This window comes from Halichoerus grypus, chromosome 11 (assembly GCF_964656455.1).
Source record: "Halichoerus grypus chromosome 11, mHalGry1.hap1.1, whole genome shotgun sequence".
In the NCBI taxonomy this organism is placed as follows: domain Eukaryota; kingdom Metazoa; phylum Chordata; class Mammalia; order Carnivora; family Phocidae; genus Halichoerus; species Halichoerus grypus.
The window spans coordinates 14,848,340-14,861,272 of record NC_135722.1 but is presented as its reverse complement, the minus strand read 5'-3'; the positions used below and the strand labels follow the sequence as shown (position 1 = coordinate 14,861,272).

The following is a 12,933-nucleotide window of genomic DNA, read 5'->3' as shown; positions in this document are numbered from 1 at the left end:
AGAGGCGGAGGGGGAGAGGAAATTAGAGGAAGCTGCTGGAGAGGCAGGGTGCGGATTTCCAGTTATAAGATAAATGAGTACTGGGAAGGTAACCTATAGCATAATGACTGTGGTTACCACTGCTGTATGATACATGGGAAAGTGATTAAGAGAGTAAATCCTAAGAGTTCTCATCACAAGGAGAAAAATGTTTTTTCTTCTTTCTTTTCTTTTTTATTTTATCTATATGGTGAATGTTAGCAGAACCTATTGTGATAATCATTTCACAATATATGTAAATCAAACCGTCATGCTGTATGCCTTAAACTTACATGATGATGTTTGTCAATTATTTCTTAATAAAACTGGAAAAAAACCCATGAAGATGTGTGCGTCCTATGGCATGCCAATTCCATAGAAAAACTCTTCCACATATGCACAGGGAAACATGTATAAGAATGTTCAACACAGCAAGGTTTGCTATAATGAAAATATGGAAACAGCCTATTTATCGATAGAGAAATATTTGCCATTGAGAAATACTGCAAGGGTAAGTTGGTTCCATATCATTTTAGAAAAGATCTCCAGACATGGTTGAGTGAAAAAAGCAAGGTTGAGAAAAAAGTATATGTCATTTATTTAAAAACAAAACTAAACCAAGCTCACAAATTACATATTTCTATATTTTTTAAAGTATGCATACCAAACTGACAACTGTTACCAATGGGAACTGGGATTGGGATTTTAACTTTTTCTGTACTGTTTGAATCTTTAAAAATAAGTACATGTGTAATTAGAAATAAACATTTTTTTAGCTTTGCTCAGTGGCAGTGTCGTAGCCAATGAGGTTTATCCGAGGCGCGATTATTGCTAATAGAAATAAACATTTTTTTACAATTTAAAGATCATGTAAATACTTTTAACCTGATTTACCAATTTAAGCTTCTTTTCTAGTATTTACATGGATAGCCAGCAATTTCTAGATAATACAGTATAAAATGGGACACATTGTAGGGTTTTGGATTTTTCTTATTATGTTTTGCTTTTGTTTTTGTTTTTGAGAGGTTGTAGGTTACAGTGGAAGGACATAGGCTCTGGAGTAAAATCTAAGTTTAAATCCTAGATCAGCCATTTATTAAGATTTTAGCAGGTTCCTTAACCTCTCTGAGCTTCAAAAAAGTCTATTACTTACCTCATTGAGTTGTATAAGGATTACATGTGCTGGTTTTCCTCATTTCCCATCTCCTTTGGTCAGAGGAAATTGGCCTAGTGTGGTCTAAGATCAAAGATGGTCTTCTATGGGTGATAAAATATTTCACCAGAATATGCCATATCCCTGGATCAGGACATACGAGTAAAAATGGAGGATGTAAATAATTAATTTTAGAGGTCTATTAACTTTTTAAACCAGTAAGCTATCTATTTGTACTTCACAAGATCAAATCAAATCAATTCATGTTAGTGATTTATAAATTATCTTTTTTTTTTTAGATTTTATTTATTTATTTGAGAGAGAGAGAGAGCACATGAGAAGGGGGAGGGTCAGAGGGAGAAGCAGACTCCCTGCTGAGCAGGGAGCCTGATGTGGGACTCGATCCCGGGACTCTAGGATCATGACCTGAGCCGAAGGCAGTTGCTCAACCAACTGAGCCACCCAGGCGCCCTATAAATGATCTTGAACAGTTTACATGTCAAGTTGTTTGGTTAACAGGGTTACTTTTCTTATCTCAGAGAACAGCCTTAATTTAATTCAACATTTGTGCCAGCCAGCATCTGAATTTCAAGAGGCTTCAAAGACTAAAATGTGTCTCAGAAGGAGTCTGGCAAGGGAGGAAAAAGCGAGATTCAAAGTTGAATATATGTATATATTATGCTTTTCACTTACAGTGCTGTTGCTCTTCTATGTGTCTATTAATATCACGTAGTAATTCATATGAATATTTTTCTAGTGAGACTTGTTTATTCTAGTATAGGGACTCTGTATTAAATAATAATAATAAAATGAATGGTCTAATTAATGTAGGTGGAAATTCTAGGCCCCTCCAGCAATAATTTCCAAACGGGACCCTTTATTTGATTGCAAAACAAACAAGCTAATACTTTGATGGTATTTATGCTTGGGAAGAGAGTTGAAAAGAAATAGTTCTGGACTTTCCCCATGTAAATTAGAGCCTCCTGAGTAATTAGCAGTTAATAAGTGAATGCTTCCTACAAGTTTAAAGGTTATAGCTGAAATGGGCATACGCTTATGTATATTATTGCACGTGTAAGGTTTATATACCCCAGGAATCCTTGAAGATAATCTGTAAACATCCTTGGTTGGATGAGCAGAACTTTAAATAAGGGAGTGGGGGGCTATAGTAAGTTGGTTGCTTGGTGGTTTATTAGTGTTGAAAACCTACTGTCTTCTGAGTTTTGCAATGTCGGGGGGTGGTACATAGTAATAACTGTAGTAATAACAACAATAATAAAAATCATCGCTAATATTTATTGCATACTTAACTCTGTGCCAAGCAATATGTCAAGATTATTACATAAATTATTTAATTCTCACTACAAGCTTAGGTGGTAGGTACTATTCCCCAATTTTATAGAAAAGGGCAGAAAGATTAGGTAACTTGCTTAAAGTTACACCGTTAGTAAGTGCCAGAGCTAGAAATCAAATCCAGGTCAAGCTGACTTCAGAGCTCATGTTCTTAACCATTGCAAAAAATTGCTGTGTCATTTTAATCTGTAGAATCAGTATGTAGCAATAATAATATAATCATTGATGTGTTACTTTTTGTATATACCAAATATTTTCCAAAGAAGTAGTTTATTATTAGTCATATCATTCCTAGTATCATACCCATTTTATAGCAGGAGTGACTGTGGTATACAGAGATTAAGCAATCAGCAGGAGGCCATTACACAGAACCAAGAAGTTTCTGATCCACATTGCCTTTATTTGAGAGGTTCATATAACGATCATACGGTGTTACTTATACTTCACTTAGATTTTTCAATGTAGCATGTTGAAGTTGTAAGTGCTTATCTCAGAGAGCAATGCTATCTGAGCAAGACAGGGACCTTGGGCCTTCGTGTGGATTTCAGAACAATAGAGCCTTATTGGTACATGTTAGAAAAGTTAACCCTGGGCTTGTTGTAAGAATCACGGCAAAGCAGAAGAAGAAAAGTCAATCTGACACGTTTTTTCTTTTCCAAGGAGGGCAACTAAGGTGCCCAGATATCTTTGCCCTCGGGGGTGCAGGTGTGCTGTTTTTATTCTTTAATCATTCACATAAATTAAAGCCTATTCCTTTGCATTTAAAAAATAATATAAAACGACACTCTCCATGTTTTATTGCCAGACAAGAGCTTTGAACTTCTGTCTCATTGAAGTTTGATAAACTGCAAGGATTTTCCAGGGTTGGGTGGTGCCCACAGAGAGAACATTGGACTGATAAGAGCTGCAGGTGAAGGAAACCACCAGAGAATAGTGGTTAGAGAGAGCTCCTCGAACTTGGCTTGTGGGAAATTCTCTGCAGGGAGGAACTTTTCCCTGCCTTTTCTGGCTCTTCTTAGCTGCTTCCCTTCACCCGCAAATAAAAAGGGCAGCAGGGCTTTCTGTTTTCACATTGTGAACGAGGAATCGGGGGAGGGGTGAATACTTTGTGGTAGAGTGGTTCTTTGTAAGAAACTTTGAAATTTGATGACAAATTCTGACTTCACACAAAATGCTGATTGGCATACACACCTATGCAGGTGGGGACAAGATGTGCCCGTGCGTGCGCGCGCACACACACACATTCACACAGACACAAATGGACCACATTTCTCAGATGATTTTACTATCAACATATGCCCCTGCCTTTGTGCTCTATGTAAAATAAAGATCATATTTACTGGAAAACTGATTACACAAAATGTTAATGATGAGGCAGTGTGGTATAGTGTTAGGAGCATGGGTTCTTGGTTTGAGTCTTGGCTTTTCCTTTCACTAGCTTGGCTGTGTGATCTTGAGCAAGCTACTTTAATTCTATAAATCTTGTTCTCCCCTTTGTAAATGGAGGTACGCAAAATATGTATGTGTCATAGGATTGTGGCAAAGACTAAAATAATGCATGTTAAGACAATGAGTACAGTATCTGGCATATTCACTAAGTTGCACAGGTGCTTCAAATTGTTATCATTATTATGTGTAATACTATTAAACTCTATAAACATCAGATTGGTAGATGAATGTTAAACATAGTCCTTTTTCTTTCTTCCTTGCTTTCTTTCTCTCCCTATGCCCCAACCTTTTTTTGGTGCAAAGTCGCTTTCCAGAAAATTTCTCCTCTTTCCCACCCCCAGGAGGACAAAAGTACTTTGATTCTAATTGCGCTGAAAATATTTCTCTCTTAAAGGCCCTTCACATTGACATTTAGTCCCTGAAGTCAGGGAGGAGAAGCAGCAGGATTTGCAACTAAGTAGAGCTCTTTCATTTCTACCATCAAATCAAAACCAAAATCCAAAACACTCCAATCCTGTACTAGCCTTAGGTAGATCTAAGTCAAAGAAAGTCCATCTAGTCCAAGGAAGGAAACTTTTTTTTTTTTAAAGATTTTTATTTATTTGAGAGAGAGAGTGAGAAAGAGCACACGGGCGAGGTAGGGAGCAGAGGGAGAGGGAGAAGTAGACTTCCTGCTGAGCAGGAAGCCCAACACAGGGCTCAATCCCAGGACCCCAGGATCATGACCTGAGTGGAAGGCAGACGCTTACCTGACTGAGCCACCCAGGTGCCCCGGAAGGAATCTTTTTGTAAGACCAGAATAAGTGGGTGGAAAAAGGGAAGGAGAATACAGAGATGACAGTGTCGCTGATTCTAATGTGAGTTTGGCCATTTTCTTCCCAATTTAATATATATTAAAGTATAAAACAATGAATGCCAGAAATTGGCATGTGTTATCTCTTCATTCTCAGCTTTGGCCATTACTTGAAGAAAGTTTTCCAGTTGGGTGAACTGTTTCTGAAGCACTAACTTTATTTTCACCTCTTTTTGGGGGGTGGGGGGCTAGAGAATGTTTGCAGTGCATTGATACTTGTTAGCTTTGGGAAGCACTCACATTGACAGAATAAGTCGCAGAATGTAAACATGTCATTCATCTGGACTTTAGGCCCATGCAAACGTGGTGAAACCTTAGGTTACCATTGTCAAATGAAAACTCTCCTGAGTACAGCTTGGGTAGATAAACTTACCTGCTTTTTAACTTTCACTAGACTGCCAGGACTTCAGGAATGGTTTTTTGAAGTACCTATTTTTTTTAGAGGTGGGGGAGGGGCAGAAGGAGAGGGAGAGAGAATCCCAAGCAGGCTCCACGCCCAGTGCAGAGCCTGACACAGGGCTCAGTCTGAGATCATGACCTGAGATCATGATCTGAGCCGAAATCAAGAGTTGGATGCTTAACCGACTGAGCCGCCTCAAGGTACCTTGAAGTACCTATTTTTTATAAATTTTAGGTAATTCCTCCATATTTTCCTGAGGGTTGAAACTATAAAAGAGACAAATGTCCATCTTGGTAACAACTTTGGGAATTGCTTTTTGAAGATATTCATTACTTATGAGGTTTTTTGTTCTCACTGCTCCAGAAGAAAGGTTTGGTTTTTTTTAAAATTTGTTTGTTTTTAAATTTTTGGATGGTAAATGGAAATACTGAATTGGAAGTTTCTATGTGAAGTGTGCCAGGATATCATTGTTGTGCCTAAAGATAAAATTCAGGGAAAGGGAACAAGCATTTGTTGAGCACCTGTTATAATGGTAACTCTAGCCTATGTTGTTTATTGAAGTAAACCCCCAATAGACCTTTGAGATAGGCTCTTAAGAATTTATATTATCAAGCAAACCAGGGACTGTAGTATTTTACATGCATTATCTGATTCAACTCTCATAACCCTATGATGTAGGAACTACTAATATTATTATTATGAATAGTAATAGTATTATTATCCACATTTTACAGTGAGGAAATAGGCTTAGAGGGTCATTTGCTCAAAGTCACACAGCTAGGAATTGGTAGGGCTGAGAATGGAACTATGGTCTCTCTGAACTCCAAAGCCCAAGGTCTAAATCAGTGATTCTTAAACTTCCAGGTACATAAGAAGCATGAAGCGTACTTGTTAAAAATTACCGGGCTCCATGAAAAGTACAGCATAGGGAATATAGTCAATAATATTGCAGTAACATTGTATGGTGACAAATGGGGACTACACTTACTGTGGTGAGCATTGAGTAATACGTAGAATTGTCAAAGCACTGTGTTGTACATCTGAAACGGGGCATACAATGTTATATTTAAAAGTTTCTTAAAAAAAACCTTTTTTTTTTTTTTAGAATTATTGGGCTCTAGGTAGAAATTTAAGGTCACTAAGTCTGAGATGGTGTCAGATTACAAATCTGTATTTTAACAGGTAACTCTGGTGATTCAGATCAAGAAGTTGATTGACCATATTTTGAGAAAGAGCTAAATTATGTTTCTTTCCACACGTGATAAAGAAGAAAACAGGTGTAGATTAAATAACTATCCAGGATTAAGCTACCAAAGACAGAGCCATGATTCAAACCAAGGTCTGTCTAATTCTAATACACCCTTTATTACAAGCCCATGATTAATTCACACATTTTCCCATCACAACAAATGCAGAAAATGTGATTTCTGGTAAATCGAACCACACAGATTTCATGGTCCTAAGGCTAATAATTTATAGCACCATTACTGACATTTTCATTAAATTTCCTTAAACTTTTCCACGACTTTTTTTGTTGTTAAGGAATTGAGTTTTCTTTGCAAGCAGATCATCCACACTTCAGGCATGGCATCACTACTCCCTGGGTTAAGTTTCTGAGACATGCAGAAGTGGAAGAGGGTGGAAGGAGATAGAAAGAAAAGAACTCCCAGGTGTAGCTAAATGGTGCTAAATGTAGCTAAATGGTGCTAAAGCTCCTCACCCTCATTAACGTCACCCTCATCACTGAAATGAAGAGTGAAGGGTTGATATTAATAATAATAGCCAATCACATGGCAATAGGTCATGTTCTACATTGTCTCCCATTCTGCCCTTTGAGACCATAGCTCAGTTAGGGCCAGCAAGTTTGCGTTGCCTATTCTAGTCCACTTCCTAGGGCAGAACCAACATCTTGGTTGACTTTCATGGCTTCCTACTGGGACTGGGAAGACTAATTTTCTTTGTCTCTTTCTCTTTCTGTCTTGATTTTTTTTTAGCCCAGCGACATGTCCTCACGTACATGGAGGATGCAGTGTGCCAGCTGCTAGAGAATAAGGAAGATATTAGCCAGTACGGCGTGGCCAGGTTCTTCACCGAATAGTAAGTACCTGTTTGGCCAATAGGGTGAGCCCAGAGGAGGCACTTGGAAGCAGGCAAGGTATATGAAGAATAGAGCAGGGTATTGCTGATGATGTAGTGGAAGTGAATGCTGAGTTTTGGTAAGTTGCTTGAGGGTTGCCCAGACACGTTTTGGAACATGCTTTTGGTGCAGCTAGTTTTGTCCAGTGATAAGTCTTTTTTTTTTTTAATTTTTTTTTTTTTAGATTTTATTTATTTATTTGACAGAGAGAGACAGAGTGAGAGAAGGAACACAAGCAGGGGGAGTGGGAGAGGGAGAAGCAGGCTTCCCGCGGAGCAGGGAGCCTGATGCGGGGCTCGATCCCAGGACCCTGGGATCATGACCTGAGCTGAAGGCAGGTGCTTAACGACTGAGCCACCCAGGCGCCCCGTCCAGTGATAAGTCTTATGAGTGGTCATGACTATAGTAGCTCAAGAACTAATTGTTTCGTCTGTTAGATCTGTTTCTTTAGGTCCCTCTTATAATTTTAACGTTCTCCATTATTCAGAATACTTACTGTGATTGCCTGTTGTCCGTGTTCCTTTGGCCTGTGTTTTTCATGGCTGGCTTTTCTTGTGGAAATGCGTAGGATGATTTGCTTCTGCAGTTTTCTTTCTACATCTAAAGGATGCTGTGTCAATCAGCTAAGGATTTTAGAGTATTTGTAGAGGCAGAATAGCTTTCATATTGTGTTTCTTTGTAAAGCATGCTTGGAGTGTGTAAAAGTCAAAATGATTACTACTTTTTTAATGTCACAGAACTGTTCTTAGGCTGAAAGAGAATCCGTTTTGAACTCCTTGGTCTTCATGAAAGGGTGTGTTAAAGAAATACACAATGTTATTTTTATTTCCAAAATGCCATCACATATTTGTATAATCATTTGGATTCTCCTTCCTTTTTCTTAGGGTTTATTGGGAACATTTTAAGGAAGAATAGCCTCTACCAGGCTTGTTTTTTTTTTTTAAGATTTTATTTATTTATTTGGGAGAGAGAGACAGAGAATGAGAGAGTGAGCGAGCACAAGCGGGGTTGGGGGGAGGGGAACAGACTCCCCCCTGAGCAATGAGCCCCGACATGGGGCTCAATCCCAGGACCCTGGGATCGTGACGTGAGCTGAAAGCAGAAGCTTAACTGACTGAGTCACCCAGGCACCCTACCAGGCTTCTATCTAAGGGAAATCATGAGCTCAAGTCTATCCTCCTTGAAAACATATTTATTCCTTTCTATGCTCCACCGCTTCCTTGAAGATCAGACAGCTGTTCTAATGGCCTAAACTTGGGTTGCTGTTAGGGGGATTCTTGACTCTCCCTAACTTCTTTTGCCAAGCTATGGATCTTGCAAATGCAGTCTAGATTTCTTATGGATTGGAATTTCAAGTCCCTGGGAAAAACAGGCTCTCTAGGAGCAGAGCCTGTTCCTTTTCCCAGTCGTCTAAAGGAGGATCAGGGAAGGAATCTTGTTCTCATGGTGTGGGCTGAAGCAAATGAGGTGGGCAGGGAATAAAGACTGAGATTGAATAGCCTTGCTTGCTCTTACAGAACTGACAAGCCTAGGGGTCAAGTTTCTAGGCCATTTAATCTGTACCAGCACTCTTGAGGCTCCTTGCCAAGTGAAATATGATTCTTCTGGGGGCAATGCTTCTTCGTGGTTTTTTTCGTTTTACTCTACCTCCCCCACCCTCCAAATCCTTTATAAGTCTGTCCTATCACACTGGCTCCTTGAGGACAGGCTCTTCATCTTTGTGTTCTTAGTGCCTGGCATGATATTTAGCACATAATAGATGTTAGGTGAATGTTTGTTGAATATACAGCTGTATCTATATTTTAAGTTATTGCACACTATTTACTCTTATTCTTGTTCTTGTTAGTAAAAAGGACTTTCTCTTGCCTTCTCTCTCTTTTTTATTGATTCTTTTTGAGTAAGCTCTATATTCTGCCATATAAGAAGCTGTATGCCATGTATGTAGTACTCCAAAAGTGAGCCCAGCTGGTCTAAATAACTGATACTGACCTCTATAGAGCCGATAGTAAATCTTATAACTGTTTCAAAATGCTACTGAATGCTATCATCTGTAACTTTTATCCACCAATACACTGTTGAAAAAAATCTTAAGATTTTCCATAGTGCTGATAGAAATCTAGTTGCCAAGTGAGCTGTTTCTTGTTCTCAGGAAACTAAAAATTACATAATGTTTATGAGTGGCACATACCTGACACTTTTCAGAAAGCATATTGGCCCAGGGCAAGTTATTTTGAGAAATGAACTAGCATCAAAGCTCCAAAATCTTCAAACAAACAAACAAAAAAGACTTGACAGGTATGGACGTATGATGAAATTGAAAGTAGTATTTGGTAGACAAGGAGACCTGAGTGGTAGAAGCTCCTGATTTTCTTTGATTATGAATTTTATTTATCTAGTGAAAATCCTTCCTTATCAGGCTTCAGTTTTGTATTGATTCATAGCAGCATAATGACACTGCCCTAGGAAGAAGAGTTCCTTATTCTTTTTTTTTTTTTTTTTTTTTTTTTAAAGATTTTTCATTTATTTATTTGACAGAGAGACACAGCGAAAGAGGGAACACAAGCAGGGGGAGTGGGAGAGGGAGAAGCAGGCTTCCCCTCGAGGAGGGAGCCCGATGCGGGGCTCGATCCCAGGACCCTGAGATCATGACCCGAGCCGAAGGCAGACGCTTAACGACTGAGCCACCCAGGCGCCCCAAAGAGTTCCTTATTCTTAAAAGTCCTCACTCTATAATCTTGGGCAATTTTTGAAATTGTTTTTGGAAGGAAGGCTTTCCTGCTGATTTTCTTCTCTGGGTCTGCTTGTCCCCTCACCTGTGCTGTCACTCCTTGGTTGTTGGTGTTTTCCAACAAATCCATGATTGTTCCAATAAATCTGGGTAAGCTGCAAAACATGAGTAGCTAAGCTGTACTGTGTGTGTATGTCTGCAAGACTGTGAGCTCTTTAGATCATATTCCTCTGGACACTCTTGAAAGAAAGATACTAAATCCCAGAGGATTTTCTTTTATGTTGTATGCAACCTCTACCTCTGAATGTTGTCTTTCAACCAGTGGAAGGTAAAAGGAATTAATATTTAGAGGTGCCACTCTAAGAATAGACCAAGTGTCAGCATGGGGTCAGGACCTCTGAAGAAGTATATCCAAGAAAATGAGGCTAGAGTAGTTATAACTTAGAAACCACAGCAGAGTGTGACCAGGTTCTTGTGGTAAAGATCAAATGAGAAATGTGGTTTTTTAAGACATTGGAAAATAATGATGAGAGAAAAACAGGCGGAAATCTGAGAATTCCTATCAGGATTGGGAACCATTCTTCACAGGCTAAATTGATAGTTACAACACTGTGGCATCAGGGAGCTTGACCTCCACATACTAATATAGAAATGAATGATACTCTGTGGTCTTGGTTGGTGGGCCCAGGAGGGCTCTTTCTTATGATCAAGTGTCTTGTTTTTGTTTTTTTTTAAATGATGGTTTTGTTTTGTTTTAAAGATTTTATTTATTTATTTGACAGAGAGAGACACAGCTAGAGAGGGAACACAAGCAGGGGGAGTGGGAGAGGGAGAAGCAGGCTTCCCGCTGAGCAGGGAGCCCGATGCAGAGCTCGATCCCAGGACACTGGGATCGTGACCTAAGCCGAAGGCAGCCGCTTAACCGACTGAGCCACCCAGGCGCCCCTAAATGATGGTTTTAACTTCTTGGGGATACTTTCGTGATGTCTGTTTTGGTTGCAAATACACAGATACCTTCATTGATAGAGGTTTATTTCAAGGATATGTGAGAATATAAGACAGCATTCACTCATGAATTCATTCAGCAATTATTTTTGAGCACTTACTATGTGCCTATGTGTAATAGGTAGTGGAGATAGAGTAGTGAACAAGACAAATAAAGTAATTATTCTCATGGATGTAAAGGTTTAGTGCAGGAGATAGTCAATAAACAAGTAAACTGATGATGACGACAATAGCTAATAGTTCATAAATACTTGTTGTGTGCTAGGCACTGTTCTAAGCATATAACATGTATTCTCTCATTTAATTCTCACAATACTGGGGCACCTGGGTGGTGCAGTCGGTTAAGTGTCTGACTCTTGATTTCGGCTCAGGTCATTATCTCAGGGTGGTGAGATCAAGTCCCATGTCGAGCTCTGCACTGGGCATGGAGCCTTCTTGAGATTCTCTCTCTCCCTCTCCCTCTGCCACCACCCCCCTTATGTGCACATGCTCTTTTTCTCTCTAAAAAAATAAATAAGTAAAAAAATAAAAATCTTTAATTCTCACAATACCATGAGGTGGGGTTTTAATATTCTCTTCATTTTATGCATTAGGAAGTTCAGGCACACAAAAAGAATATTACCAAGGTTACACAGCTGATGACCATAACAAGATAAATAACAAGGAAATAACTAGGGTAACGTGATACACAGAATAGTCAGGAAGGCCTCTTGGAGATGGCATTTGAGGGCTTATCCCATGGGATGATTAACTCATCCCTTCAAAGAGCCAATAAGTTATCTCTGTTCAGGTGACTCACCTTTTTGTCCACCTTTGTTACCTAAGCTTTCTGTGTCCAAAAAAGATGATATGATTGATTTTATTTGCTGCTACCCAGAATGGAATAACCTTAACAGGCAGTGATCAGGGAAAGCCAGCTTACAAGTAACTGGTTTCCCTATGCATTGCTCATATATAATAAGTGAAAACAATAAAATAATTAGACATAAAAATTACCTGCATTATATATAATATTAATATGAAGATTGAAATCTTAGTTTTTAGAAAAAGAGCATTATTGTATCTTGATATATATTAATCATCATAATTCAGTTGGGAATTTACATACCTTTTTTAATATACTCTTATAGTAAAAGATACCAGCATCAAATCCTTTTTTTTTTTTTAATTGTCTTGATTAGAATATATCCATAAAATGTGAACTTCATTAATTCACTCCTGGAGATGAAAAGGAAGTTCCAATGGTGCATATTCCTAAATCACTTAAAGTATAACTCTAAAGAAAAACAGGGCGCCTGGGTGGCTCAGTTGGTTAAGCGACTGCCTTCGGCTCAGGTCATGATCCTGGAGTCCCTGGATCGAGTCCCGCATCAGGCTTCCTGCTCGGCGGGAAGCCTGCTTCTCCCTCTCCCACTCCCCGTTTGTGTTCCCTCTCTCGCTGTGTCTTTCTCTGTCAAATAAATAAATAAAATCTTTAAAAAAAAAAAAAAAGAAAAAGAAAAACAAACCATCATTATAAAATATGTACTATTTCTTCTGTTTTTATTTTTATTTTTTATTTTTATTTTTATTTTTTTTAAAGATTTTATTTATTTATTTGACAGAGACAGAGACAGTGAGAGCAGGAACACAAGCAGGGGGAGTGGGAGAGGGAGAAGCAGGCTTCCCCTCAAGGAGGGAGCCCGATGTGGGACTCGATCCCAGGACCCTGGGATCATGACCTGAGCCGAAGGCAGACGCTTAACGACTGAGCCACCCAGGCACCCTATTTCTTCTGTTTTTAAACAGGTGCTCTAAACCCTGTGAAAGATGACCTACTTCTCTCCTAAGTAATCTA

At 38.9% G+C, this 12,933-nt stretch overlaps 1 protein-coding gene and 1 pseudogene across 2 annotated transcripts in view; both read left to right on the top strand.

The window, feature by feature from the left end:
- The window catches only part of CSTPP1 (centriolar satellite-associated tubulin polyglutamylase complex regulator 1), a 188,325-nt gene that overhangs the window by 39,502 nt on the left and 135,890 nt on the right, over positions 1–12,933 (top strand). For both annotated transcript variants that reach the window (XM_036105111.2, XM_036105110.2), the window contains exon 2: positions 7,221–7,323. In XM_036105111.2, coding sequence (XP_035961004.1) covers positions 7,221–7,323 — 103 coding nt within the window. The remainder of the gene's footprint in view (positions 1–7,220; positions 7,324–12,933) is intronic.
- LOC118543800 (U4 spliceosomal RNA) lies at positions 793–917 on the top strand (annotated as a pseudogene).